Source organism: Centroberyx gerrardi, chromosome 12 (assembly GCF_048128805.1).
Source record: "Centroberyx gerrardi isolate f3 chromosome 12, fCenGer3.hap1.cur.20231027, whole genome shotgun sequence".
Lineage (NCBI taxonomy): Eukaryota > Metazoa > Chordata > Actinopteri > Beryciformes > Berycidae > Centroberyx > Centroberyx gerrardi.
Window position 1 is genome coordinate 10490390 of NC_136008.1, and position 25762 is coordinate 10516151.

General features: G+C 46.1%; 1 protein-coding gene across 2 annotated transcripts in view; it reads left to right on the forward strand.

Moving 5' to 3' along the window:
- The window catches only part of bcam (basal cell adhesion molecule (Lutheran blood group)), a 52455-nt gene that overhangs the window by 9619 nt on the left and 17074 nt on the right, over window positions 1-25762 (forward strand). For both annotated transcript variants that reach the window (XM_071908500.2, XM_071908501.2), the window contains exon 2: window positions 25450-25577. In XM_071908500.2, the coding sequence (XP_071764601.1) occupies window positions 25450-25577 (128 nt within the window). The remainder of the gene's footprint in view (window positions 1-25449; window positions 25578-25762) is intronic.

Here is a 25762-nt window from a genome sequence, read left to right on the forward strand (position 1 = left end):
CTGCAGCACTTTTTAATGTATTTTTTAGTGAGGTCTCCCCCCTCCCACACACTTCATTCTCTCTCTCTCTCTCTCTCTCTCTCTCTCTCTCTCTCTCTCTCTCCCTCTCTCTCTCTGTGTCTCTACCTGAACAGGGCTACATTGTTAAGACATTCCTGTAGGCTGTTGGAATGCAGGTATTAATGCAGGGCTGATTACACACACAGCAGAGAGAGAGAGAGAGAGATGGAGAGAGAGAGAGAGAGAGAGAGAGAGAGAGAGAGAGAGATGGAGGGAGAGGGAAGGAAAGGGAAGGAAGAGAGAGGGAGGAATGGAGAGGAGGGGAGGTGTAGAGTGAAGGGAGCGGAGGAGGGAGGCACATTGAGGCACAGTGAAGGGAGAACCTGACTAACCGCGGGGCTTGTTGATGTTTAAATTGTGTGTGTGTGTGTGTGTGTGTGTGTTTTGTGTGCTTCTGAACCCGTGCCTGAATGCATGTATGTGCGTTTGTATGTGAAATGTGTGTATGTGTTACAATATGGATCTGCGTGCCAGTAGATGTGACAGAAGGGGATGGTCCCACCCCAGTTTTTAGTGTTTGAATGTGTGTGTGTTTCGTGTGTGTGTATGTGTGTGTGTGGTTGGGTGGGTGTTTCGAGTGTGTGCGTGTATGTGTGTGTTGACAGTGTGTGTCTGGAATGCATTTCCCGTTAACTGAACTAACATAGCTGTGTGTGTGTGTGTGTGTGTGTGTGTGTGTGTGTGTGTGTGTGTGTGAGCGTGTGACAATGGGGCGAGACTTAGCACTGGGTGTGGGACAGGCCTCTGCTGTGTGTGTGGGCATTCGTCAGTTGTAGCAGTCAGGGCCGTTAAGAGCATGTGAACATTGCTGCTGCAAGCCCAACCTGAACTGGAATCCGGATTTAACGGGGGTTATAAATAGGGGTATGTGTGTGTGTGTGTGTGTGTGTGTGTGTGTGTGTGTGTGTGTGTGTGTGTGTGTGTCCTGGGGTCCTCTCCCACGTCGATGGCAGTACCAGCTGGTGATGGGGTAGTAGTGGACCAGCAGGGTGAGGGCCCAACAGTCTGTTAAAGGGGCCTCACTGCTTCCAACCATCTCTCTTTTCTTTCTCTTATTCTCTCTCTCTCTCTCTCTCTCTCTCTCCCTCTCTCTTTCTGTTAATATATTTGACCAAAAAGAGGGAAGTCTGCTTTGATTTCCTCTTATTTCCATTAAATAACACCTTTGCTTCTCTTTTATTCCTCTGACCACTCTCGTTTTTCTCTCTCTGTCTCTCTTTCTCTTTCAAATTTTTTGCTGGTTGTTCCTCCCCCCCTCTGCATTGTGTCATATTGTGCTGCCATGGTTTCAGCTCCTGGTTGCCTACCGCCCAGCTGGTGGTATATGATCCAGACTGTCAGAGCTAGAGCCTGCTCTCCTTGGCAAGCGCAGCGTCAAGCGAGCAAGGTGGAGCTAGCCAAAAATCTACCATCTATAGCCCCTCACCCACCCACACACACACAAACCCCAACTTGCAACCCCCTGGCTCACCCCATCTGTTTATGTGTGTGTGTCAGTTTGGCGGCGGTTTAGGGGCAGTTGGTCTAACGGTTCAGGAGAGTATCAAAGCCTTGCTTACCATCGGCATGACAGGGCAAACTAAGTCCAGGCCAAACGCTGTATGTAACCCCTAGCTAATGCTAACTACATTAGCAAGTCAGTGAGAGATGCTACATGCTATGAACAGTTTGAGGAGATGTGGACCTGATGGCTGCACTGGCAGCAGCCAAACAATGGCATACTTCTCTTCCTGCGGCTACCCACCTGTTCACTCCTCCCTCGCTTTCTGTCGGCCTCTGTGAGAACAAGACCTCCTGTCCTTCATCGCACACTCTCTCCTTCCTCCTCCGCGCTAGATCTCTGCACTGCTCGTTCTTCATTTTGCTCCCCGATTCCTTTATTTTACCCTATATATGCGTCTGTCTCTGTTTTCTTTCTTTCTTTCTTTCTTTCTTTCTTTCTTTCCTTAACCCATGCTCAGTGCTAGCATAAACAGTACAAAGAGGGCATGGTGGCAGGGACTGAGAGAGAAGGAGAGACAGCTGGACAGTCATGGACTCTAGATCAGGTTGCACACATTCACTGACAACACCGTCTGCACCTCTCTCTCTCTCTCTCTCTTCATTTCTTTCTCTCCATTTCTTCGCTCTTGCCTCTGTCTTTTTTTTTTTTTTGATTTTGTTTTACAGTTTGCACAAAACGTACATTTTTTCTTCCAGGATTTTTGCTCCACTCTATCTTCTTCTTGCTTCAGGAACGTCCTCTGTTGTTTCTACCGCCTCTTGTGTTGTTGTTCTCTATCTTCTCATCACTTTTACTGCCTCTCTCTGTTTTCTGTCTTTCTCTCACTCTCTCATTCCATTTCTTATACCGCACCAGCTCTCCCTCTCTGCCTGTTTTTCTCCTTGTTTTTCTCTCTCTGTACCCGCTCTACTACTGTGGTCAGGGCCCAGTGGTGGATTATCAGTCAGTTGACTTGCAGAGGGCAGCCAAAGCCTCCAGTACAAACATGAGACAATATCCAAATGATTGGCTGGCCGGCTGGCTCTGGACCGTGGAAACAAGCCTCCATATCAGCCTGAGCCAGGCTCGGCCCCCAGCTCTGCCCATAAACCATGCTAGCCAGCAACACTGACAGACTGCAATGTGGATTCAACAGTAGTTCTCTTCTGTTTGCGGCAGCTGGCTTTGCTATGGTGTAGTAGGATCCAAAATTCAATGAATTATCAGATAAATACAGGAGCTGCTATCAGTTGTTTTCACTTAAAGCTGCACGAGCCAATTTCACATGTGGGTAGCTCCGAACGGCAGCAAGAGGAAACTGTTTGAATTTTGAGGACTTTGACGCTCAGAAATCATAAACTGCACACTCCTCACAACTGAAAAAAAAAAAAAACTAACTAAATTTCCTACTTTCTTCTTCTTCTTCCTAGTGGGGGTGGTCGTAATAAGGAAAATCTTTTTGCAGCAGGTTCATTTCTCATTGGAGCAAGTTCTGTAATTCCCGATTCGTCACTTCCTGTGTGAGACAATTTCCTGCCAGTAACCATACCTGACACCAAAATAATAATAATAGTAATTTGGGCAAATAGTGTGAATCTGAATCTCAATAAGGAAGAATTGTAGGCTCTTCTTATTTGCAGGCAGCCCCACCTTGTGATTTAGGCTAGTTTTTACATAGAAATCTTGCCTAGTACAGCTTTAATGTTACAGCTCCCATTATGCGGACATTTTGCATCTCACACATTTGGCTTAATTCAATTGAGGATGCAAAATATTATGATTGAAAGCAGCCAGTTGGTGTGTTTTATGATAGTAGAGGGTGATGAGCATCTGAGTAACTGGTATTTTAAATGTATATAATGCTTCTTCTTCTAATCTGGAACACATTGTCACAAATCTCCCTCCCTCCCCCCCTCCCCTGCCAGCCTGTGGTTCACAGCTCATTACGGAGATGCATTTTACAAGGCTGACTCCTCTGCCCCCCAGCTACCTTCCTGCTTCTCTGGAATGGAGAGCTGCAGTCATGGAAAATTCTGGAGAGAGCCGCCGATGATTGACAGCTTCCACGTCTCCTGTCCGTCAACGCGGCTTACTTCCCTTCCCCATTCCTCAACTCTCAGTTCCTTGCTCCTTCTCACCTGTTCACGAGTCTGACAGATGCACCCCCTTCCTCATTTTGCCGCATCTTCTCGTCCGTTCCACAATTCAACCCCTTCTCCCCTCACTCTATCCTCTCCTGGTGTGTACCTGTATGGACAAGCCCCTGTAAACCCCTTTTCAACACACACACACACACACACACACACACACACACACACACACACACACTCACCCTTCCCGCAATAAATGTCGAGATTCGCCCTAGGGCCCCCAGCCCAGCCGCAGAATGTGTGCCTAACTCTGTAACCTTGCCATTACAAAAGCCCGCTGTTCTCCAATGACATTTACTGACATACAAACTTGGAGGACATTCTTTGCAGAGCTCTCATATTGGTGACTCATGTCAAAACAATGAGGAAAATAGTGGAAATGTTAATTGATCAGCATACTCACACTCTAAATCACCTGTGCCACCGGTAGAAGTATCTTTTATGAATAAGCCTGTGATTTTGGACACATTGTATTATAAATAATAGATGAATGATGCTGATGGGAGGTCCAGCTACGCCGGGCTCCTGCCTTTGAGTTCATGTAATTGAAACAAGTTCAATAGTGTCATGTCTGCTTTTATCTTTCTTTTTATCCCCCCCCCCACCACACACACACACACACACACACACTCTTTTATGGAAATAAATCACAGGCTGACATCAATAAATAGAGCCATGAGATTCACAGATGTTCAGTGATATATGGCATACATTTCATTCCAGCCCTCTGTTTTCATTTTTCCCTTTTCATTTTCAATTCCCTTATTTGTAGCCACTCTGGCTAATTTGTGGTGAGCTGCTTTACATTTTTTTTTTTCTCTTTTTATGTCTTTTTTTTCGAAGATGACTGAGAATGTGAAGAACGCTGGAAGGCAATTTCCCCTTTTTCATCTTTATCTCTTTATCGCATTAGTCTCTAGCCCACTATCTTCCGTCCCTTCTTCCCCCTCCTCTCTTTACCTCCCTTCCTCCTTCCCTATCATCCATCCATCCATCCATCCCTCCCTCTCCTTCCCTCCTCCCCCTCGTTTCCCTCCCTCTACCTTCACATGCTCAAACGCCTCTATATCATTGCCAAATGCTTGGACGAGGAGGAGGAAGAGGAGGACTAAGTGGGAGGAGGTGGAGATGGTGCCAGGATAGTAGTGGTGCTGATAGTTAAGCCTCAACACCCTACTCCTTCCAGAAACCCCCTGACACACATTCACACACATGCACACACACACACACACGTTGTCTTGCTTAGCACCAGACCATAAGTTATATTTCCACCATTGACCTAAAGACCCAGTACCTGAAACGCCTACCTTTGTAACTCTATGTAAATTATTGGTGTATTCCAGGTTTAATTTGGTCAGATCTTACAGGTTTCAGGTAGGCGTTGAAGGTACTAATTTCTCTCTAGGGTATTGTCGGTCTCCATCCATTGCGAGAATGTTTTAACACCCTGTTAATTAGAAGAGAGGAACAACCACATTAAAGTCAAACCACTCTCTCTCCCACTACTCTTCTCCTCACTCCCTCACTCTGTTTTGTCTTCCCTCTCTCTCTCTCTCTCTCTCTCTTCATACTGTCTGCCTCTGTGGTATGCAGTAGCTGCGATTAAAGTGATACCGGGGCACTCTGACACATCTTTCTCATGCTCCCTTTTCTCCTTTGATCCCGGTATGCTGGCGATTAGCATTACATCCTCGTGCCAGTTTTGCCTCGTTCACTTTGTGCGCGTTTTTTTTTTCTTCCTCTCTCTCTCTCTCTCTTCCTATCGGCGTCCGTCACACTTGTAATCTGTGCCCGTCAACCTGTCTTCTTCTTCTCTATCTTTCGTTCTTTATCTATTTTCTCTATCTATCTTCCATCTCTGTGAGGAATCTATTGTTCCCCCGCGGACGGTATCTTGAGCGGGGCACGTGGTTTGTGTGTTTGCATAAGAATGGGGACACATTGGCGCAGTTTTTATCAGTGAGGCTGAGATGTATGGACGTATTTTAGGAGGAGGAGGGGGAGTCTTTGTCTGTCTGTAGTGGCAGGTTGTCCCAGCAGCTATTTAACGGGTCAGCAAGAATCTCAACCCAAATGGTCCACCTTTCCTGTCACCTCTAACCCTCTTTGAAGCAGTCTCCTCTACTTCCTTATGAAGGGCAAGGCTGCTGTTATTAAAGCCACACTCTGGCCTTGTTAACAAGGCGCGCCCTTGGCTTTCACCGGCCAGTTGAAGAGGTAGGCAGCAGCAACAGATAATGAAGTCCAGAGGCAACACTATTGATGAACTGTCATTGGGACACACTGACCCTATAGAGGTGTAAATGTGTTTTATTCAAATTAGGATGAGTTGTGTGTGTGTGTGTAGCATAGCCCATAGGGTCACGGACCTCTCTGGTGTGAGATCACAACTGAGGCCATCAAACTAAGTCGGTGTGTGAGCTTGCGTGCATATTTAGGAGGAGAACAGTTTGCTTCCTGAAAAGTAGGAAATGGCCATTGTGTTTGGGTTGTTTTTTTAAGCGCAGGAAGCTATAGCGCCCGACGGGTTAATAAGCTTTTGTGCCCGCTGGGTTGACAACAAGAGAGAGAGAGACCGTTGAGTGGTTCTTCAAAGCGCGACATTTTTCATTCATATTTGTACGACTGACCTTTTCCCCTCTCCCCCTCCACCCTCTTCCCCTCTCTCCCCATTCCTCTTGCTCTCCATCTGTGTCCATGACGGCTTCCCACTGTTTTTGTTTTTTTCGGATTGGTGAACTTTTCCATCTCTCTCAGCACACCCTCCTGCCCTCACCTGCTCAACCCCTCCCCCCCCCCCCCCCATCCATTCCCTCCTCACTCTGTCTATCTTCCATCTCCTGGAGGCGCAGGTCTGTGCAGGTTGAGACGTGTGTTGTTTTGTCTCTCTCGGGTTTCGCGCATTTCAGATAATATCGCCAGGCTCCGGTTAGCTTAGCTGATAGCCATCTAGACAGTCAGTCACTGGCAGACAATGACGGATGATGGCCTCTGCGCCGGCCTGATGCCCACGGGTGAGCGGCCCGCGCCAGGCATGGCAGTCACTCACCCTTAACAGGATCAAACCTTGCCTTGTCTCCGATGGTTATCGCCGCAATCGACTTTGTTCGCCTGTACAATTATATTGTCTCTTTTGCATTGCAAAGACATCAGAACACTTCTCGTTCTGACTGATTCTGCATGTTTTAATCATTGTTTCATTTCCCCAGTTACCTGGTCTGTTATCTCCCATTTCTTTACTAATCACATCTTCAGCCAAGCTATGAATAATAATTTAATGAAGGCTTAATGAATGTGAAAAATTTACTGGATAGCAGATTAGAATTGTATGAAGGTTGGAATAATGCACCTTCTGTAGGCCTCTGCTGAGCCTTGATCTGTAAATGAATAAGACATTTTTGGTGTCATTAACTGGAAAATACTCAATTTGTGAGGTATGGTTCATGGAACAAAAAAAGACCTTGGAATTGAAATTATTCATGGTAGACATTTCTATCTATTTTCTGTCTTTCACATTTTCAAGCTTTCTGTCTCCAACCCTCATTTTACCAGATAACCCATGGCCATTAGTCTCTTTGTAAGTTGCCCTGTGTCAGTTCTTTGCTGAGTTCTGAGTGTGTGTGTGTGTCTGTGTGTCGGTCTGTGTATGCATGTACGTGGCTATGTGTGTCTACTCAGCTATAATCCAGCCTTGGGCAGCCTCTGTCCCCTGCAGGCTCAATGTCAGCAGTCTGACTTTGATGTCATGGCACAATTTATTCCTCTGTCTCTGCGGACTCCCCTGCTGTCCACATAATGTCAGGCAATCAATAATAATGTGACCTACCTCCCCTGCCTGCCTACTGCTTTAGTTATTCGCCCCCTGGCCTGCACTATTCCAATCTGTGACCTGCCCCTGCCCCGAGAAAACCCCCACCTCTGTCCTTCCCACTTTTACCAATAATGTTTCTATCCAGCTATGACAATAACCTCTATGTCTGTTGCCGTGGAAACATACAGCCCCCCCTAAAGCGCACAAATACACACAAACCACCGCTACTCTTGTTTAAAAAGAAAGGGAAAAAAAGACCGCTGACCGTTCCCTATGGAAACGGAGAGACAGAGGGAGGGAGGAATAAAAAGAGAGGGAGGGGGAGAGAGAAATGGAAATGTCGGGTCTCTTCTCCATCCCCCCTCCTCCCCCACCCTTTGCCAGTGGAGGTATAGAGAATGGGAGAGGACAGGTGTGCCATTATGGAGCAGATTAGCAAGGAATGCTGGGAGGTTAACACAGAGGGGAGTTGGTCGACGCAGTGCGTGTGTGTGTTGTGTGTGTGTGTGTGCAAGCTCATATTCCCATGGGTTTACATTAGAATGTGTGTGCGCATATTACGTGATCTGCATACCAGTTTTGCTATGTGTGCGCGCTCTGTCCATATGCTGAATGATATTTGAAATATGCTCGCTGGGTGTGTGCGTTTGTGAGCGTTTGTGAGCGTTTCCATGCTTACATGCGTGCGTGCGTGCGTGCGTGTGTGTGTGTGTGTGTGTGTGTGTTTGTGTGTGTGCATACCACAGCTTTCTGCCACCTCCTTGCCCTTCCCATGTATGGGCGAGAGTAGCCCCTCGCTATCTCCCCGTCTCCGGCTTATCTGCCTGCCTGTCTTGAAGTGCCGGAGCAGAAAATAGAAACTACTTTGTGGGAATGCATTCACTTACTTTTCTGTAAAAAAAACAAAAAAAAAAACACACACACCTCACGCCCAACAAAATACCACGAGACGGAAAAGATAACGCAGGATGACGCGAGCAATGATTGAGGATGCTTTTAACTGTATATCATGAGGGAGTTTTATCTTTATTATAATGAGTTATATGTGTGAGAGTACAGAGAGTTGGCGTTGGCATGTGTTTGTGTGAGAGAGAGAGAGAGATAGAGAAAGATACACGAGGCAGTCGTCTGCATACAAATGAGGGTGTAGCTATGCATATCTATAAATATATTCCTATTTAGGTGTGTGTGCACATAGGTGTGTGTCTTTGTGAGTGAATGCGGTATTTTCCCAGCCCAGCTCGCGGTGTAGTAGGTGGTTGTTAGCGGGTACTTCCAATCCCCAGCTTCTCAGCCAGTCTAACCCCAGCCAGTCAGTCAGACAGCCATGTGGTCCCCCTCCACTCTAATTAAACTCACTGTGGTTCCAACCCCAACCAGAAAGACACAACCTCAATGCCAGACTCCATGTCAACTCCTGCCAAGACCTGTGCATGTGTGTGTGTGTGAGAGAGAGAAAGTGAGAGAGAGAGAAAGAGCTCCTGCACAAACATATTTACCGCTCATTTTATTCCGTCAAGGCACAGTATAGAAGAATCTGAGTTGGCAGCGGAGGAGCAGAGGAATAAAGAGGGAGTGAAGAGAAAGAGGGATTGAGAGGGATAAACAGCGGAGAGTGGTAGACAGCGGATTCAAAATGGGGGCATAAGCAAGGCAGCGAGGGAGTTTAGTGGATTTACAAAGCAAGAGGAAGAAAGAGAGGAATGTAGGAGAATAATAATTAACATTGAATTATTCTATCTTTGAGGGATCAGAGGGATTAATAGGAGCTTTGGTTTGGATTCTGCACATTTCACTCTATTTCAGCATGGGAGTCTGGCTGCTGTATGTAAACCTGTGTGTGTTTGTGTGTGTGTGTGTGTGTATATGTGTGTGTGTGTGGGCGTCTGCATGTGTCTCGCTGTACTCCAGAAGGCCCATGAGTCTGTGCCAGTGTGTGTGACCGTGTCTGCCAGCCAGCGATTGTGTGTGTATTGATGTGTGACTTTGTACCCCCCACTTACTGAAGTTCATCCAAGCATTATAAGTTAATCCGCCATAATAGGCAAAAAGACAGAAAGTGAGGGTGAAGTGGGAGGTAGGTAGGAGGGGGAGGAGAAGCGGGGGGGCATCGGAAGGTAGCGGGAAAGTGTGTGTGTGCGTGTGTGTGTAATAGCGTCTGCTGTGTGTGAGGTATGCTAGGCAGGAGAATATGGATTTAGGGCTAGACGGAACGTTCTAAATCTCCGGTTTATGTCCTGTTTTGGGACAGCGAGTGTTGATAGCCCAGGCAGGCAGACAGCTCATGTCGTTTAGATGAAATCACAGCCTTAGCCACCCACTATTATAACTATAAATCTACCTTCAAAATCTACCACCAAATAAGATAAAAACACGTTGATTTAAGGGCCAGGGTACGGAGACAGGGCGCAAACATGTTTGCAAGAATGATTCATTGACAGAGTATGCATGTAAAGGTGAGAGATAAGAGGAGATTTAGCAGTTTAGTCGACACACTGACTTGAGGTCACAGGATTAATTAGCATGGATTACCGAAAGAGTGAAAAACACACAATGTTTAAGGTGTGACTTTTGTCGAGGGGACGTTGTGTGGCTGAAAGTCACGTATTCCCAAGTCCTTCTTTTAGCCGGAGTTTCCCGTATCTCTCTACCTCCCACCGACTGTTGCCACTGTCAACACTGTATAAGACTGTTTGTCCAAGAGGGGGAGGGAGCGAAAGAAGTGAGAGAGAGGGAGAGAGAGAGAGAGAGAGAGAAGAGGGATGTGGGGGAGGGAAAGCCGGGAGGAGGGACAGAGGGCAGGTGCAGGGTAATTCTGTGATGGCGGAGGAGTGGAGGTGGGCTTTACCCAGCCTGTCTGGAGGCAGTGACCCGTACTCCGAACACGCTGTCTCTCTCTCTCTCTCTCTCTCTCTCTCTCTCTATCTCTTGTTACTCCCCTTCTTCTCTCCCTCCATCTCTTAACTGTGCTTTGATTTTTTTTATTTGATTTTTTTGCAATGGTCTTGCATGAATTCAGCTGAGATTTACAAGCTCCTGTTAACACACACGTACACACACACACACACACACACTTTTCCAGCTTCCATTTCCAACCCCTCTCCTCCCCTTTTCTTTCTCCATTGCTCTATCTCTCCGCCGCTGTGTTTACCCCTTCCTCTCTACCCCTCTATCTGTCTCTCACACGCGGGCTTTACCGGCCTGCTGAGCACGACGGCCTGTTAGGGGTGAAAAAAAAAGAAAAAAAAAAGAAAACGAGGGATGGATGGATAAGAAAACAGCAGAGGGATGAAGAGAGAGGAAAGAAAGGGGGGATGAATCGCCGCGTACTCCAGTGGCCTGTTATCTCATTACAGCGGTACCGGCTCGTCACGCCCGGCTGACTGGCCCCCTAAGGAGCGCCCTCGCCCCCTTCTAAGACCCCCTTTATTCAGCAGGCGCTCTCGCATTTCAGCCCGGGCACAAAGGAAGGGCAATTCTCCCTGGTTTCTGAGCTGTCCGCACCAGATTTGTGTGTCCCGGCTCGCATAGACACATTCGCACATACATACAAACACACACACACACACACACAGGGACGGGGACACGGACACATACACTGAAGCCTTGTTAGCCGCTAGTTATGAAATGATGTTGCCGGATAATGGAGGCTAATAGGGAGAGCAAGTATCCACCATTTTCTCTCAATTCCACCCCTCTCATATAGCCCCGTGTGGGTATTAGGAGAGGGCTTGAAGAGGGAACCGCTGTCAGCTGAAATAGTAGAAATTGTACTCCTCTCTCTCTCTCTCTGTCTCCCCCTCTCTCTCCCTCTCTCCCGCTCTGCTGCCAAAATGAAGGCTCATTAGAAGTGAAGGGAGGGCTGTTTCTAAATGAGATGGGCAGAGTGCTACTCAGCACTCCTAGAGAGAGAAAGAAATTGAGGGATAGAGAACAGAGAGCGGGGGGGCGGGGGGGGGGGGGGCGGGGAGAGAGAGAGGCCAGAGAGAGCAGGAGAAAGAAAGTGAGACAACGGAGTGAGAAAGGACATAGAGAGATCAGAGACAGAGAGTAAAGAGAGACTGCAGAGTGGAGGAAAAAGACACAAGCAAGAACGACCCCACCATGTTGAGTAATACATCACTTAAAGACGAGGATGAGAGAGTCATGCGAGGATCTATGTACCGATTTATCTCCGCAGGAAGCGGGAGCAAGGCGACGTCTCGGTGTTATTTACCCATAGGCCCTCTGTTCTCTCCCTCATTGTTTACCCCAGCTTCCTGCGTGTGTGTGTGTGTAACCCGTCCACCCAGGAATAGGCCCTTTGTCAGGCCAACAAAAACACCTGGGTGCTACAATGCAGGAAAACAGAGATAGAGGAAAAAGGTGATGCTGGTGGGAGGCGGTGTGTGTGGGTGTGTGTGTGTGTTTGAAGAATTGAGCTGGAGCTGTTGAGGTATTGGGGGCAAGCAGGTGTGTTTGTGCATGCGTGTGTGTGTTTGGAGGCCGTCGCTATGTGCGTGAATGTTAATGTAAAAGCAATCATACTGTAAATAGCCTACTGTAAATAGAACATGAGATGAAGTTCATCCCTTGACTCATCAGTTTTAAAATATACGTGGCTTGGCAGGACAGCCTGTTTCATTCTTCTGTGTGTGTGTGTGTGTGAGAGAGTGAGAGTGTATGGGAGTAGGGTCCAGGAGGGAAAGCTGAGACACGCAGGAGAGACATGTTGGCCTAGTTTCACCTTTTCTTCACCTTACAACTTATCAAACATCTCAAATCTTATTTCCCTTCCGGAACAAAACCGTTTTGTCTGGCTCTGTTTTTTTTTTTTTAAATCTTAATCAAACACACAGTAAGCTCCTGTATCCTTAAAGACACACACACACACACACACACACAGAGGCGTACACAAACACTGGACGCAATGGACACGCTCCAATGGGTATTATTACAGTAAATGGGCGTAAATGGAGCTACCTTACGCTGTGTGTTTATCTGTACAGCGTGCAAGGAAATGACTCGCAGAATGGGTGGATTCAAGGATAGAGGGAGAGAGGAAGCGGGAGAGAGGGCAGCACTTTGTCCTAACCCTTTTAGTGAGATTAGCTGTAGCCTTAATGTCTCTCCCCTTATTTATCCTCTGAGTCAGCCTTTCTCCTCTCCCTCTCCCCCTCTCTCTCTCTTTGACAACCTGTCCTGACTGTAAATGATGTCCAGTGACATAACAGCGGTGTCCCTGTGTTGCGCTGCGTTGTTGTCAGTCCTCCAAGACGGTGTTGGTGCCACTTGAGTTTCACCTCTGATAAAGACACAGTGGAAGGACGGTGGATATCTTGAGGACGTCCTCGCTGAAAGACATCCTTCTGTCCTCCTCTGTCTGTACCAATCGTATCCCGATACACACTCAGAAGTGATGGACCACCAAGAATAAAAAAAATTCCTTAAGGAAATTGAGTAATAAATATTGAAGTGTATAACCTGCCTTCCCAAATATTTGAAATAAACACTGTAAAATATCCAAATTACAACACCCCTATGAAAAAAAAAAAACTGCCATTGAAAGATACACAGAAGATGAATTATCTTCAACCCTGTAATGTGTAGAGCTGCTCTATCTCCAGACAAGTTTATTCACCCAGGTGTACATCATAAAGACGTGTTATGGCACTGCAATCCATTAAGGTCCCATGCAAACGTCATCAATTCTACCAAAACTAAAACAAGTCGTCGGTAAACATGTCGTCCCTCACGGGCCAATCAGTAACAACGATGTCACCTGGTTTTGACCTGTAGTGGGACCAGTCTGTGTTATTTTGAAAATGCTGTGCAGTGCAGTGATGAGATGCATCATTCCAAAAAGCCACATAGATGAAAACAGCATACTGTTGTTTGCCCCGCCTCTTGTTATCGATTCCTTCCCCTCCATCCATCCATCCATCCAACCATCTGTCCATCATTCATTTACCTCTCTTTCTCTCTTGTGCCTCCCTCATTTTTAAGCGCACCTCATTAGGAAGCCCCATTATGGACGCCGGCGACATTAGTGGCAACATATGCAGGCAGATTGCCTCTGCCAAACAATGCATATCATTCTGGCCCATTAAAGCAAGTCATTTACCTAGGTAAATAGAGAGAGGCAGGGGGGGAATTGAATAGACACACAAGGGACCCTCTCCCTCCCTCGCTCCACCCCTCTCCTTCTCCCCTCCTTCCATTTTTCCTCCTCAATCTATGAAGTTGGTTTTTTTTTTTGCTCTCAGTCTTTTCCTCTCTCTGCCGGTTACTTACTTTTCAGCCCTCCAGCCTTCTCATCTTCTTCTTCACCAAACTTTGCTGCATACCGCTCAAGCCCTCTCTCTTCTTGCATTTTCCGCCTATCCCTCCCATCCTCCATTCTCTCTCTTCCCTCTTCCAAATTTCATTTTTTCCGCCCAGGGCTCCTTTTCAAGGAAGAAGAGAATAGAGAGAAAGAGAGGGGAAGACAAGGACAGAGTGTGTTAATTGGAGTGCCTGGGGCGAGGGAGAAAGAGAGAGAGAGCGAGAGAGAGAGAGAGAGAGAGAGAGAGGAGGGAGAGATGGAAGGAAGAGGGAAAAGGAGGCCCAGATTCAGGGCCCCCCGAAACATTAAATATTAACATTTTTTTCTCATCTCTGCCCCGTTAGTGACATCCACTGATTGGGTTCTCTCTCAGTCAGAAAGGACACACACACACACACTCATACACACACACACACACACACACACTCTCTCACACACACCAAATTGAGTTTCCCCTGAAAATGAAAGGCAGCCAGGAGGAGACATATAGTGCAGTAATTGGCGGGACCCTCTCTGTTTTGTGCCCCTTTGATTCGGAAAGTAATGAAATTCTACTTGATATTTTTATCCGACCTCGCATGTCATTCACCGGTCGGGCCTGGCTGGCGTTTTTTTCTTTGTTGCCGCCACTGCGTAAGACTCAACCGTGAGCCCTAATGGGAGCTAGACACTGGCTATTGTGGTGCTAACTTACTTTTAATAGAGCCACGTATAATGGCACCAGATTGTGTCAGCTAAAAGATATTAGCTTTATAAATGGCCCAGATATTCAGTGTGAGAGATGAGTTCAATTTTTACACTGCTAACTCTAATGGGGAAGAGCACTCAGAGGATCCTTCGGTTTATCAGTGAGACTATATATCAAAGCTACTTTTGCAGAAGCACTTACGCAGCACTAAAACTCAGAAGAATCGTGTATTCATAGCTCTATTTATAATCTTTTTACCCCTCCGTTTGTCTTTGCTTTGTTTTTTATTTTTTTCAACCGCCGCTCTCTCTCTCTCTCTCTCTCTCTCTCTCTCTCTCTCTCTCTCTCTCTCTCTCCGGAGTGGGGCGGAAGACTGCAATGTCAGCTGTTCAAATTCATATTCAGCTCATGCACTCTGTCTCCGTTTTTTTGTTTTTTTTTGTTTTTGCTGCTTCTTGTTCCTACCATCTATCCTTGTCCTCATATTCTTCTCCTGACTCACTGGCTCATGTTCGGAGAGGACAAACACACACACACACACACACACACACACACACACACACACACCTACACACACACACACACACACACCGACCAGACAGCTCTAACTCTGTTGCCTGAATGGGGTTGACTTCTCACCCCGTTGCCAAGACAACAGGACTGGCGAGGGGGAATCTCTTGGTAGACAAAAGAGTGTGTGAGGGGCCGACCTTGTAGCCCACTTCACACTGTTTGTCTTGAGCCCCTAAACTACTACGAGATGGCACACACACACACACACACACACACACACACAAACACCAGTAAAGCTGTGATTTATCTACCGCAATTGCACACACTGTGATGTTACCTCTCTGCCCTCCACTCTATCTATCTAGCACAGCAGACACTGTCACTTACACACACTTTGCACACACACACACACACACACACACACACACACACACACTAATGCACACACACAGGGCTTGGCAGGCAGACATCATTTGCCGAGTCATTGAACTGACTTGGGGTTCTGCATTTTATTGCACTGAGGAGGATGCGCAGATGCTAATATTGTTAGCGCAGCCATTGGGTTTATGGCTGTGGAGAAGACTGATGTGTACCCAGGCTAATTGCTAATAGCCTTCTGCTTGATTCAGCTGCATTACGTCAACGTCGAGTCCCTGGGAACATTCAAACTTCCTCCAACTTCACGTCCTTGTTCCCTCTCACTGCCTCTGTCCTCTAGCTCTCCTATCCTCCCTCACTTTAAATGAAGTTTGACTTATGAATATAAATTAAGTTAAACATGTTTCAAATTTAAATCAGTTACTTCGAGTGTATTTTACGCAGACGCGCCCCACTTCACGCAGACACTGAAATGTAAAAAGCGAGAAAAGAGGTTAATGTGAGAATCATAAAGCCATAACAAAACAGACAAATGGAACAAATAATACGAGCGCCTTGGAGGACAGAAAACAGAACAATAAAAGCTAACAGCATTCTCACCTAGTAAATAATAAAATGTATTTCCACTCTCCTCTCTCCTGTCTCCTGTTTCCTCTCTCCCATGCTAGAACAGACAAACAGTAGCCGGTGTGTTTAGTGCCCAGAGACTCAGGCCAATAAATAAACTGAGTGGCCAAATAAAGTATGGGCGCCTCTCTCCTCCGCTAGACTCAGATGACCCATGCCACCAGCTGCGACCTGCATCTATGTGTGTGTGTGTGTGTGTGTGTGTGTGTCGCCTCAGTGTCCCAGGTGTGAGCTGCTTGGCATTTTGCCATTACCCAGGTGGCACATCGGAACAAGCCCAGACAGACAGACAGACCCCCCATATCCTGTAATTGCGGCGCGAGGGCTTAGCATGCGGTATTTCTACATCCGGGATAGGACTATCTCACCCTGAATCATGCCACCCCCCGCCCCCAAACACACACACACACACACCCCCACACTTCTACACACACAACCCTCATAAAACTCAGCCAATCCATTAAAAACCAGCCCACATTGGCGCCCAGTTGCACCAAGAAATGAAATACGAACACCGCAGATAAGATGTTATTGTGTTTGACTCCAATTGCAGTCCCCGATATCATCTCTACGGCACAATAGACCTCCACTATCGACCGCAAGTTATGACTGAAGAGGCTTTTGACTGGCCTGAGAACAATCAGATTTCCAAGTTTCTTTTGTCTGCCGCTCAGATTGCTCTAATTGGTTCTTGGGAGTGCTGCTGCTGCCCGTGTGTCATTAGGCAGAAATAAAGTTGTTTTGTGCCTCCTTGTGAAGTTCATCACAGACAGACAGACAGACCCTGGCTGCCTCACACTGTTTGTTGTTGCTACAAACTCCGACAGAGCCTCTCATCTCTGAACCTGAAGCCCTCTCCTCGGTGAAGACGCAGAAGCAGACTGGCCACTCCTGAATCAGACTCAGAATGACTTAACCGGCCAAGGATAATGAATGTACAGGAATTTGTCTCAGTAACAGTGGAGCAGTGACATGTTTAGTAGAAGTAGTGCTTCGTTAATTCGACTCACACACAATGCAACACAGTACCATCGCACTGGGAACAAAATGACCTCTCTGTAGACACTTTGTGAAGACTAAACCTGTTACTGAAGCCGCTCCTGTGGTGGAAGTGGGTGATCTGTGTAGTCCAGGATACTCTGAAATTGTACTAACTGATGTAGAAACATTAGTGCACACAGACACACAGGTACAGCACCTCACATTCAGTGCAAGGGGACCATGCAAAGACATTAAACCGCTAGCTGTATTTGCAGTGGCAGTTACAGTAATGTGGTGGAAATTGGGTCTTTTGGGCTGTATTAGTGCTGTAGTTGTTTATGGCCTATGCAAGGTTTTAGATAAAGAGAGGGATGTGTAGAAAACAAGTGCAAGTTGAGACATAAGTTTGCATTTAGGCTTCACTTATGGCCTTGTTTTAGATTTGACAGGCTCTTTACACAGACATAAATACCCCCTCCTTCACTCTCTCCCTCCACCCATCTCTCTCTCTCTCTGGCCATTTCTCTCTGTTATCCTAGCCTATGGGTAAATGTCAGTGTGCTCCTAATTAGCATCAGATACATATCAATGCTCTCTCCTCTCAAAGGTCAGCACTTAGCAGGACACCAACACAAATCACAGCACTTAGGCTAATATGGTTCTGGATGCACATGTCATTCAAAGTATACAGACGCACACAATGAGCAATATCTCTATTTCTGTTTGTTTTTCACTGTCTCAGGATGTTTTTCCTTTTCTTTTCCCGTCTCGCTGGTTGCTAAATAGTTTCACTTCTTCTCCAAACTGTTGTGTTCTGCATATTCTATTTTATTCTTGGGATTTAACAGTCTCACACCTTAATTGCCAACTTCCCGTCTCTCTCTCTCTCTCTCTCTCTCTCTCTCTCTGTCTGCCTCCCTGCCTATTCCCTTTTTTCTGTATGGCATGTCTGTCTCTCTGACTATATTACTCTTTCTGCTTCTGTCTATCTCGCTGTCACTGGCTTTCTCACTCTCTCTCTTGTCCTCTTTATGTGGCTTTCATTGTTGGGGAGCATTTGTGTGTGTGTGAGTGTGTGTGTGTGAGAGAGTGTGTGTGTGTGTGTGTGTGTGTGTGTGTGTGCCAGCAGCTGCTGTTCCTGTGCTGCACCTGTTCTTGTCTCATCAGGCGGGTGTTGACGGACTCCAGGCCTTACATGGACCCACCCTGACACTGGCAGTCTGACCTGACCCCCCCCCCCCCCCACACACACACACACACACACACGCAGCCCACCATGCATCTCAAACATTCAGCTATTCAAACTATGAGAGGGAAGAGTGAAAAACGACTGAAATTTCACACTTCCTCCAGCTTTGCCAGACAGCTAACATCATGGCACGCTCACTATGCGTTACACTTACTCTTTATTTCTCTACACTCTGCAGCACAACTACAACTTTCTACCACATGACTGCTGCATTTCTAGTAGATGATGCAACATATAGCCTGAATTCATTTGGGGTATTTTTAATCTCATGAGAGTGACACCCTCTTTCTCTGCTTCATTCTTGCTTTCATCTTTGCTTGTTTTTTTTTTTGTATATCGGAGGCTGGATGTTCCCCAGACATAATATTTGGATTTTTAACTCTTCTAGCATAAATGAGGAACTGAAACCCATTTTTTTTCTGCAGACAGCCATGAAACGCCTGCACTACAAGGAGTTAAAAATCTGATTTTCTGATTGCCATGTCACCCCTTCAAGGCAGAAGGCTGCAACATGTTTCCATCCAGTTATTGTTGGAGTATTCAGTATGAACTACCCATGCCATAAAACCTTTGTAATTTCTCACTTTAGGAAGAGTTTCCTCAGGTCTTGTTTATTTTTTTTCCATCCTTATAGTACACACATCATTTTAAACACATCTGTGTTTCCAGCTTGTGGCAACACACATTTGTGTTACTTTTCAACTCAACACATTTTAACAATGCCATATGTTGTGTCAGACTTGTTGCTATTAACACACGTTGTGTTGGAAAGTATAACAAATGTGTGTTGCCTCCAAATAGACACACAGATGTGTTGAAGATCGTTTTTAATACATCCCTAGCACATCATCCATTAGTGTGAGCACCCACTGAAGGGCCTTTTCTGTTTTTCTGTCCTACATTAGATACTCTTGGATAATTTTCTGAGATGGGCCAAGTTTGTCTGACAAATTGAAACTGACTGTACTAATTGAATTGTCTGAGAAGTGCAAACCCGGCCCATCCAGCAGGGCAGGAAGACTAAAGCGAGCGGTGAGCGAATGTGAAAGGTTCGTAAACAAGAGTTTGAGCCAAGTCCGATCTGGAGCGTCAGGGGGCCACTACAAATGTCAGAGAGGCTGGGGCACCCAGCCACGCCCTGCTGGGACACACACACACACACACACACACACACACACACACACAAATATACACACAGACCCTCAGCCTCGTGATGACTCCCATGAGTCAGTGACATTGTGTCTACGGTGATAGTATCACAACATACCGGGGGGGCTGCAGTGTCAGCATTGTTGATTAAAATAGAAAGAAACTGTGAGGTTATTGGGAAATAATGCCAGACATAATGGAAAAGCTGCTGATTAGTGGAAAGTGATGAACTTTTAATAAAGAAGTGATATATATTTTAGGTTGTTTTTTAGTGGTGTGTGTGTGTGTGTGTGTGTGTGTGTGTGTGTGTGTGTGTGTGTGTGCCCCCTCGTGCTGTAAGTGACTCAGTGCTGGTGACTTTGAGGCTGTGTCTTCTGCAGTAGGTCGCTGTTTGCTTTGCCAACAGTCAAACATACTAATCCTGTTAGAGGCCAAGGATGTTTCGGGCCACACACACACACGCACACACACACACACAGTACACAGGTACACACAGAGACGCGCTGACCTTCCCTCATCCATTACGTACTACCATGCAGTCCTCTTCCCCCTCTATCCTTACAACATAATATTCACTTCATAGATCAAGTCTTCCATGCAGATCTCTGTGCTCTATCTCTATGACGCATGAGCGGAGCAGCTCTCTCCCGCCCCTACCGCCATCATCACGGTGTATACAGTAGACCATAAAGCTATGCTACCCAGACCATCCATCACACTGCGGCCGAGCGCTGTTTGGTTTAGCAGGGAGGCAAATACTGTCAGTGAAAGGGGGTTCATACTAGAGTCATAAAGAGGCCCAGGTTGGTGAATAGGGGTGACACACATGTAGGGTAGGCTTAAATACATGTACATTTACGGTTTGCACACACACACATACACACATGCACTGTCTCTTGTTCTCTTTCTTTCTCTCACTCTCCCTTTCTTCCCCTTTCTCATTGATTCACTATTTCTTTCTCATCTCTATCTTGCATTCTCTTCTTATCTCTCCTCTCTGTCTTTCTTTCACACACACACACACACACTCACATAGACAAGAAACACAAGCGAGTTTGTGCCCAGGGTATTAAAGAATGCTCTTTGAGAATAAGGGATAAAAAGAGGCGAATCGGAGAGAAAGAGGCGCCGAGTTTGATGTCCAGAATACGACAGTAGGTGAGGGGAGAACAAGAGAGAAAAAGAGGACAGGAGAGAGAGGATCCAGCTGGTTCTTTTCATAATGAGGGGCGCCCGCTTGTGTTGTGTGTGTGTGTGTGTGTGTGAGAGTGAGCGAGAGAGAGAGAGAGAGATGGAGAGAAAGAGACAGGGAGACAGAGAGAGAGATGGATGCAGGCAGACACAGAGAGTATTAAAGGTGATTTCACATTAACTTTTCAGTAGATGTGGGACTGAGTCGACTTTCCAGTTCTGCTCCACTCTGCCACTCTGCTTTAACTGCAGACCTGGATTGTTTTTTTCTACACACACACACTATACTTAACTGGCTTTTCAGCGCGGGTGGTTTTTGTTGCTCATAAATATCCCATGCATTATAAATATACAGTGAGCGTGTGTGTGTGTGTGTGTACGTGTGTGTGTGTGTGTGTGTGTGTGTGTCTACTGGTCACAGTCTGACCGTCTCGTTCCCATCTGTCTTTCTCCCCCGGTCACGCACCCCATCACACACCACCTCACACACACTTTCCCTCTCTTTGGCTAAATCCGATTATCTGGCCTGCGTCAGCTAACGAGACCCCCATGTAGCAAGACCCCACCAGCAACCCCCACCCCTCTCTCACTCTCTCTCTCTCTCACACACACACACACACACACACACACACACACACACACATACAGACAACCAACAACCTCCCTCTCCAAATATACAAACACACACACACACACACACTGCTTTAGGCTCAGACTGGATGGAGGACTCCCTAATTATACTTTAATTGCCCGTCTCTGTCTGTCCAGCTGCCTCATGGGTAAAACCACAGAACAGCAGCCTCATTGATCAGCCCGGACCAAAACATATTGAGAATGACACCGCATGACGTACACAAAAGAGGAAGAGAGGGCGAGAGGGAGGAGAGGAAGAGAGATGGAGGAGAGCGGGAGAAAAAAAATCAAAAGAGAGCTTGGGAGGGGGAGAAAGAGAGGGAGATGCTAACACTTTATCACACACTGATTTGAGTGAGAGTAGGCAGCTGAAATGATCTCAAAAGTGAGAAAACGAGTACATATAAAGCTAAAGGTTAAGTTATTTTAAATGATATTCAGCTAAGTGTGGCAGTTTTGGTGTAGGAGGTTGGCTCTACTTTCCCTGCATACATGGGAAGAGAACGTGGTGGACGATGGGAGACCGTACAACTATAAATCACTGCGCAAAAGATAAATACATGGTTGCTCACCTGAAATAGTTCCAAAAATAAGCCATGACTACATCAGCTACACTGAGTTAATAACATTTAATCTTTAAAATGTAGGAAACTGCAGGCCTGTAATATAAATAAAAACCACAAACAACTTTTTATTACTTAAAGGTCAGTGTTCTTACTTTGGATAATACTTGTCACCTACTATCACTCAACATATAGTGTATGCGAATTATCTACTGGGGACACACAGATGATTTTGGTGTCTGTTCTCATCACGGGCCAAACTCATTGTGCTCCTTTAAGGTCAGGTTATTTGGGTTATTGTTAACTGAGTTAAGGCCTTAAAACGCACCGATCCAAAACCAGGTTACTTGAGTATCCGAGTTAAAAATGGGATCCTCTGTGAATGTTAACCAGGCTAGTGAGTCACTTGAGTTAATGATGGTGTGTGTGTGTGTGTGTTTTTCCCATGCGGCACTTAACGGGACTCTTAAATCCTGAGTGCTGCTTAAAACCATAGCACTTGGTTTACTCACACATTCTTGTACGTTTGCTTGTCTGGCTAGCTGTTTGTGTTGGCCCAGAAACAGAGGGGGATTTTCTTTTGGGCTGCATCCCTCTTACAACTCAGAACATGAGACTAGGCTTGCGAAAATACTGTTGGTTCACTTGAGAGCTACTTAGACAATAACACTTACTACTTAGAGAGAGAGAGAGTGGGGTGTTGGATGGGGACGAAGAGAGAGAGAGAGAGAGAAAGAATCGAAGGAAATCAAGACGGAAAAGAAAGCGAGAGACAGGGCGAAGAGAGAGAGACGCGGGAAGTGAGAGCGTCAATAGAGGAAGTGAAAGAGTAAAATGGGACAGGGCAGCGAGGAGAAGTGGTGGCGTTGGAGGAATGAGAGAAATGAAGACAGAGAGAGTGAGATCTTTTCATCAAATGTCAACACCCGACTGACCTTTGACCTCTCTGTGGTTTGTGGGTCACGGTGATTCTCGGTGTCTGACCTTGGTGGAATGTCTCTATCACACACACACACACACACACACACACACACACACACTAAGCTGACACAAACACATACACATGCACACTCACTCTTTTCCACATCAGACAGGTATACACACACTTATCCAAAAATACACACTTAGCACTGAGCGTCCAAAGTGTGTATTTTTGACAGGTCTCTCTATATCTCATCTATATTTACTTTCTGCTTTCTTTCTCTCCTTCCTTCCATCCCTCCCTCCATCCCCTTCCTCGCAGCAGTGTGATAACGGCGCGGCCGCCCCTCAGCTCCACTCAGCTCTCCTTAGACCCGAGCAAACACTCTTTCATCTTCCCCATCTTCGTCTCTCTGGCCTGTTATTAAAACAAGCCTGACAGACAACTACGATTCCCAGAAGTCCGTCCTCCGTACCCTTCACCGTCTCTCCTCACAACAAATAAATTATTGAAGTGAGGATTTTGTAGTCCCAAGATTGATGATATGATTAATTCATGTTATCATATACAGGCCTGGGTTGTTCATTAGCAACATGTATGTCCATGAGTATGAATATTAATTTGAGTGTAGATTTCTTGCTTCTAACGATCCTCAACTTAACTGTTTGTGTTTGGAGTGTACGCAGCGCAGAAAGGTTTTGGTAGGAGCTGTGTGCTGTGTGCTTCCCTTATGCATCCATTATTTACTCCACACACACACACACACACACACACACACACACACACTCACACACTTCCAGTTGCCTTTACCATGGCAGTACTGTAGCTTACAGTAAATACGGCTCCATTCCCACAACCCAGTGCTCTTTTACTGGCATACCAGCTAATTTTGTCTAAGTATGTCTGGCAAGCACTATCCTTCATGTAAGCCTGCCAAAGTGTATGTGAGGGCTGCATTGCACTTATGTATATCACATTGCATACAGCATGCAAATATGCTGTCCATATGCTCACGGCTTACTTTACTGATTTGATAGGCGATGATTGTAAAAATTGATTTGGCAATTTTACCTCAGTCAATTAAACAATATTGTCCCGTTCTTTGTATCGGCCCGGTGTTTCTATACGTTAGATAGTCCGGCAGTCACACAAGGCTGTGAATGGCAGCGCCTTCATGCGTTACTGTGCCAAAGGATTTATGACACTGTACATACTGCAGTGACTTCATTAGCAGAAATGGAGTTCCTTCCCTTCCTCCCGTTCTCCCTCCTTCCCCTCCCTCGTTCGCCCTGCCTCCCTCTTCCCACTCCTCTCTGTAATCCAATCGCCGTCCCTCCCATAGCGAGATGTACAGACACACACACACACAAACACACACAAGAGTTAGAGAAGCTATAGTGTTCCCTATCCCCACAGGAGCCATTCTGTGTCCATCCCGCGCCCCAGTTGCTTACTCTCCCATTGATATCCGGTACACTGTGTGCATCCTAATGTTTCTGTTGAATGGAGAGCACCGACACCGCTAGCCAGGAGGGTCACGGAGGGCCTTCTGGCTTCCCACAGGGTCCCTTACCATTTTTGCTGCTGTTCATCCACCTTTAAAGTGCTAAGTTTACACCGAACTCAGAAGAAGAGTCTGCGTTGAAAAGAGCAACAAACTTGTTCTTTGTGGCGGAGGATTTGTGGTAATCTGTGTCAAGAGTGAGGTATCAGCCTGTGTGTGTGTGTCTATGCGTGTGTGGTCCGTGCGATTATCCTCTGGCACAGCCACACTTAAAAAAAAAACTGTATCTGTTTTCTATCTCAAGTGTGCAGGTGTGTATTACGTGCATGTGTGTGTCTGTGTACATGTTTTTCCATCGGGGGAGGCGTTATGCTTAAAAGTGTGGGGTAATCACAGGCCACGGCCTCTTGTTGCTGTCTGTCTGTCTATCTACCAGTGTGTGTGTGTGTGTGTGTGATGAGTGTTATCAGCCTTAGGCATCGCAGGAAAAGGCGTTCTCCGGCCCTGATAAAGTCCCACATGGACGCCACTCGGCTGTCCCGGTTCTCCCAACTCTCTGTTTAAACAGTCGGAAGCCCTGAAGCTATTAAACAAACACACAGGCTTTCAATCTAATAACAAGGAGACAAGTTTTAGTCACTACCTTTTTATTCTTTTATCCCTCCCCTTCCCGCTCTCTCATCACTCCCCCTTGTCCTCCTTTGACAGACAAGTACTGTATGTGTGTTTGAACTTATTGCGTAACGTGGCCTTCACACGTCTGGCCGGCTTTCGATGGCTTGATGCCTTTTATTATTACTTTTATTATTACTATGGCTGTGAATATTACCATTACTACAATTCTGTGCTATTCTAATATTGTCCTATCCTTTTAGTGCTGTATTGTCAATAGGGTTGTATGAGAAGTATTACTTACTTACTGTCAAAGGAATCACAATTTGCAACCAGATGTCTAGAAATGTGGGATCTAGTAAAAAATAAGCTTATATCTCTATTCTGTGCTGGACTTGTCCAACCACTGAATGTCAGCCAGCAAATAGTTTTCTGTATTTTTATTTCAGCATAATACAACTTGTCATCATGATACCAAACTGGTATTGGTGTCATGGGGTCAAATTAAATCCTTGTGTAAATCCTCAAAGCCCTTATTGTTGCACATTGCTATCAATCCCTCTGGCTTCATAGTTGAGGAAGTACCTCCCTGTTCATATTCTCCTCTCTGTGTCTTTGTGTCTCTCTGCAGTGTGCAGCGGGCTTGTGACCGTGAAGGTGACTCCTACAGTGGAGGTGATAAAAGGAGAATCGGCCAGTCTGCCCTGCACCTACACCGTCTCGCCCTCCTCAAACAACAACGTCGTTGAGTGGTACATTGTAAGTCAAATTCTGGATGTTGATTTTCTTCAAAATTCAAATATTGAAAGAAATGACCATTGTCATTGCTTGTCATTTCAAAGCTATGAAGAAATTAAGAACAAATACTCAAATGTCAAATGCTCTGTCAAATGTTATGTTATCCAAATTGGGTTTTTAGATACTGTTTGATTTGGTGAAACCAA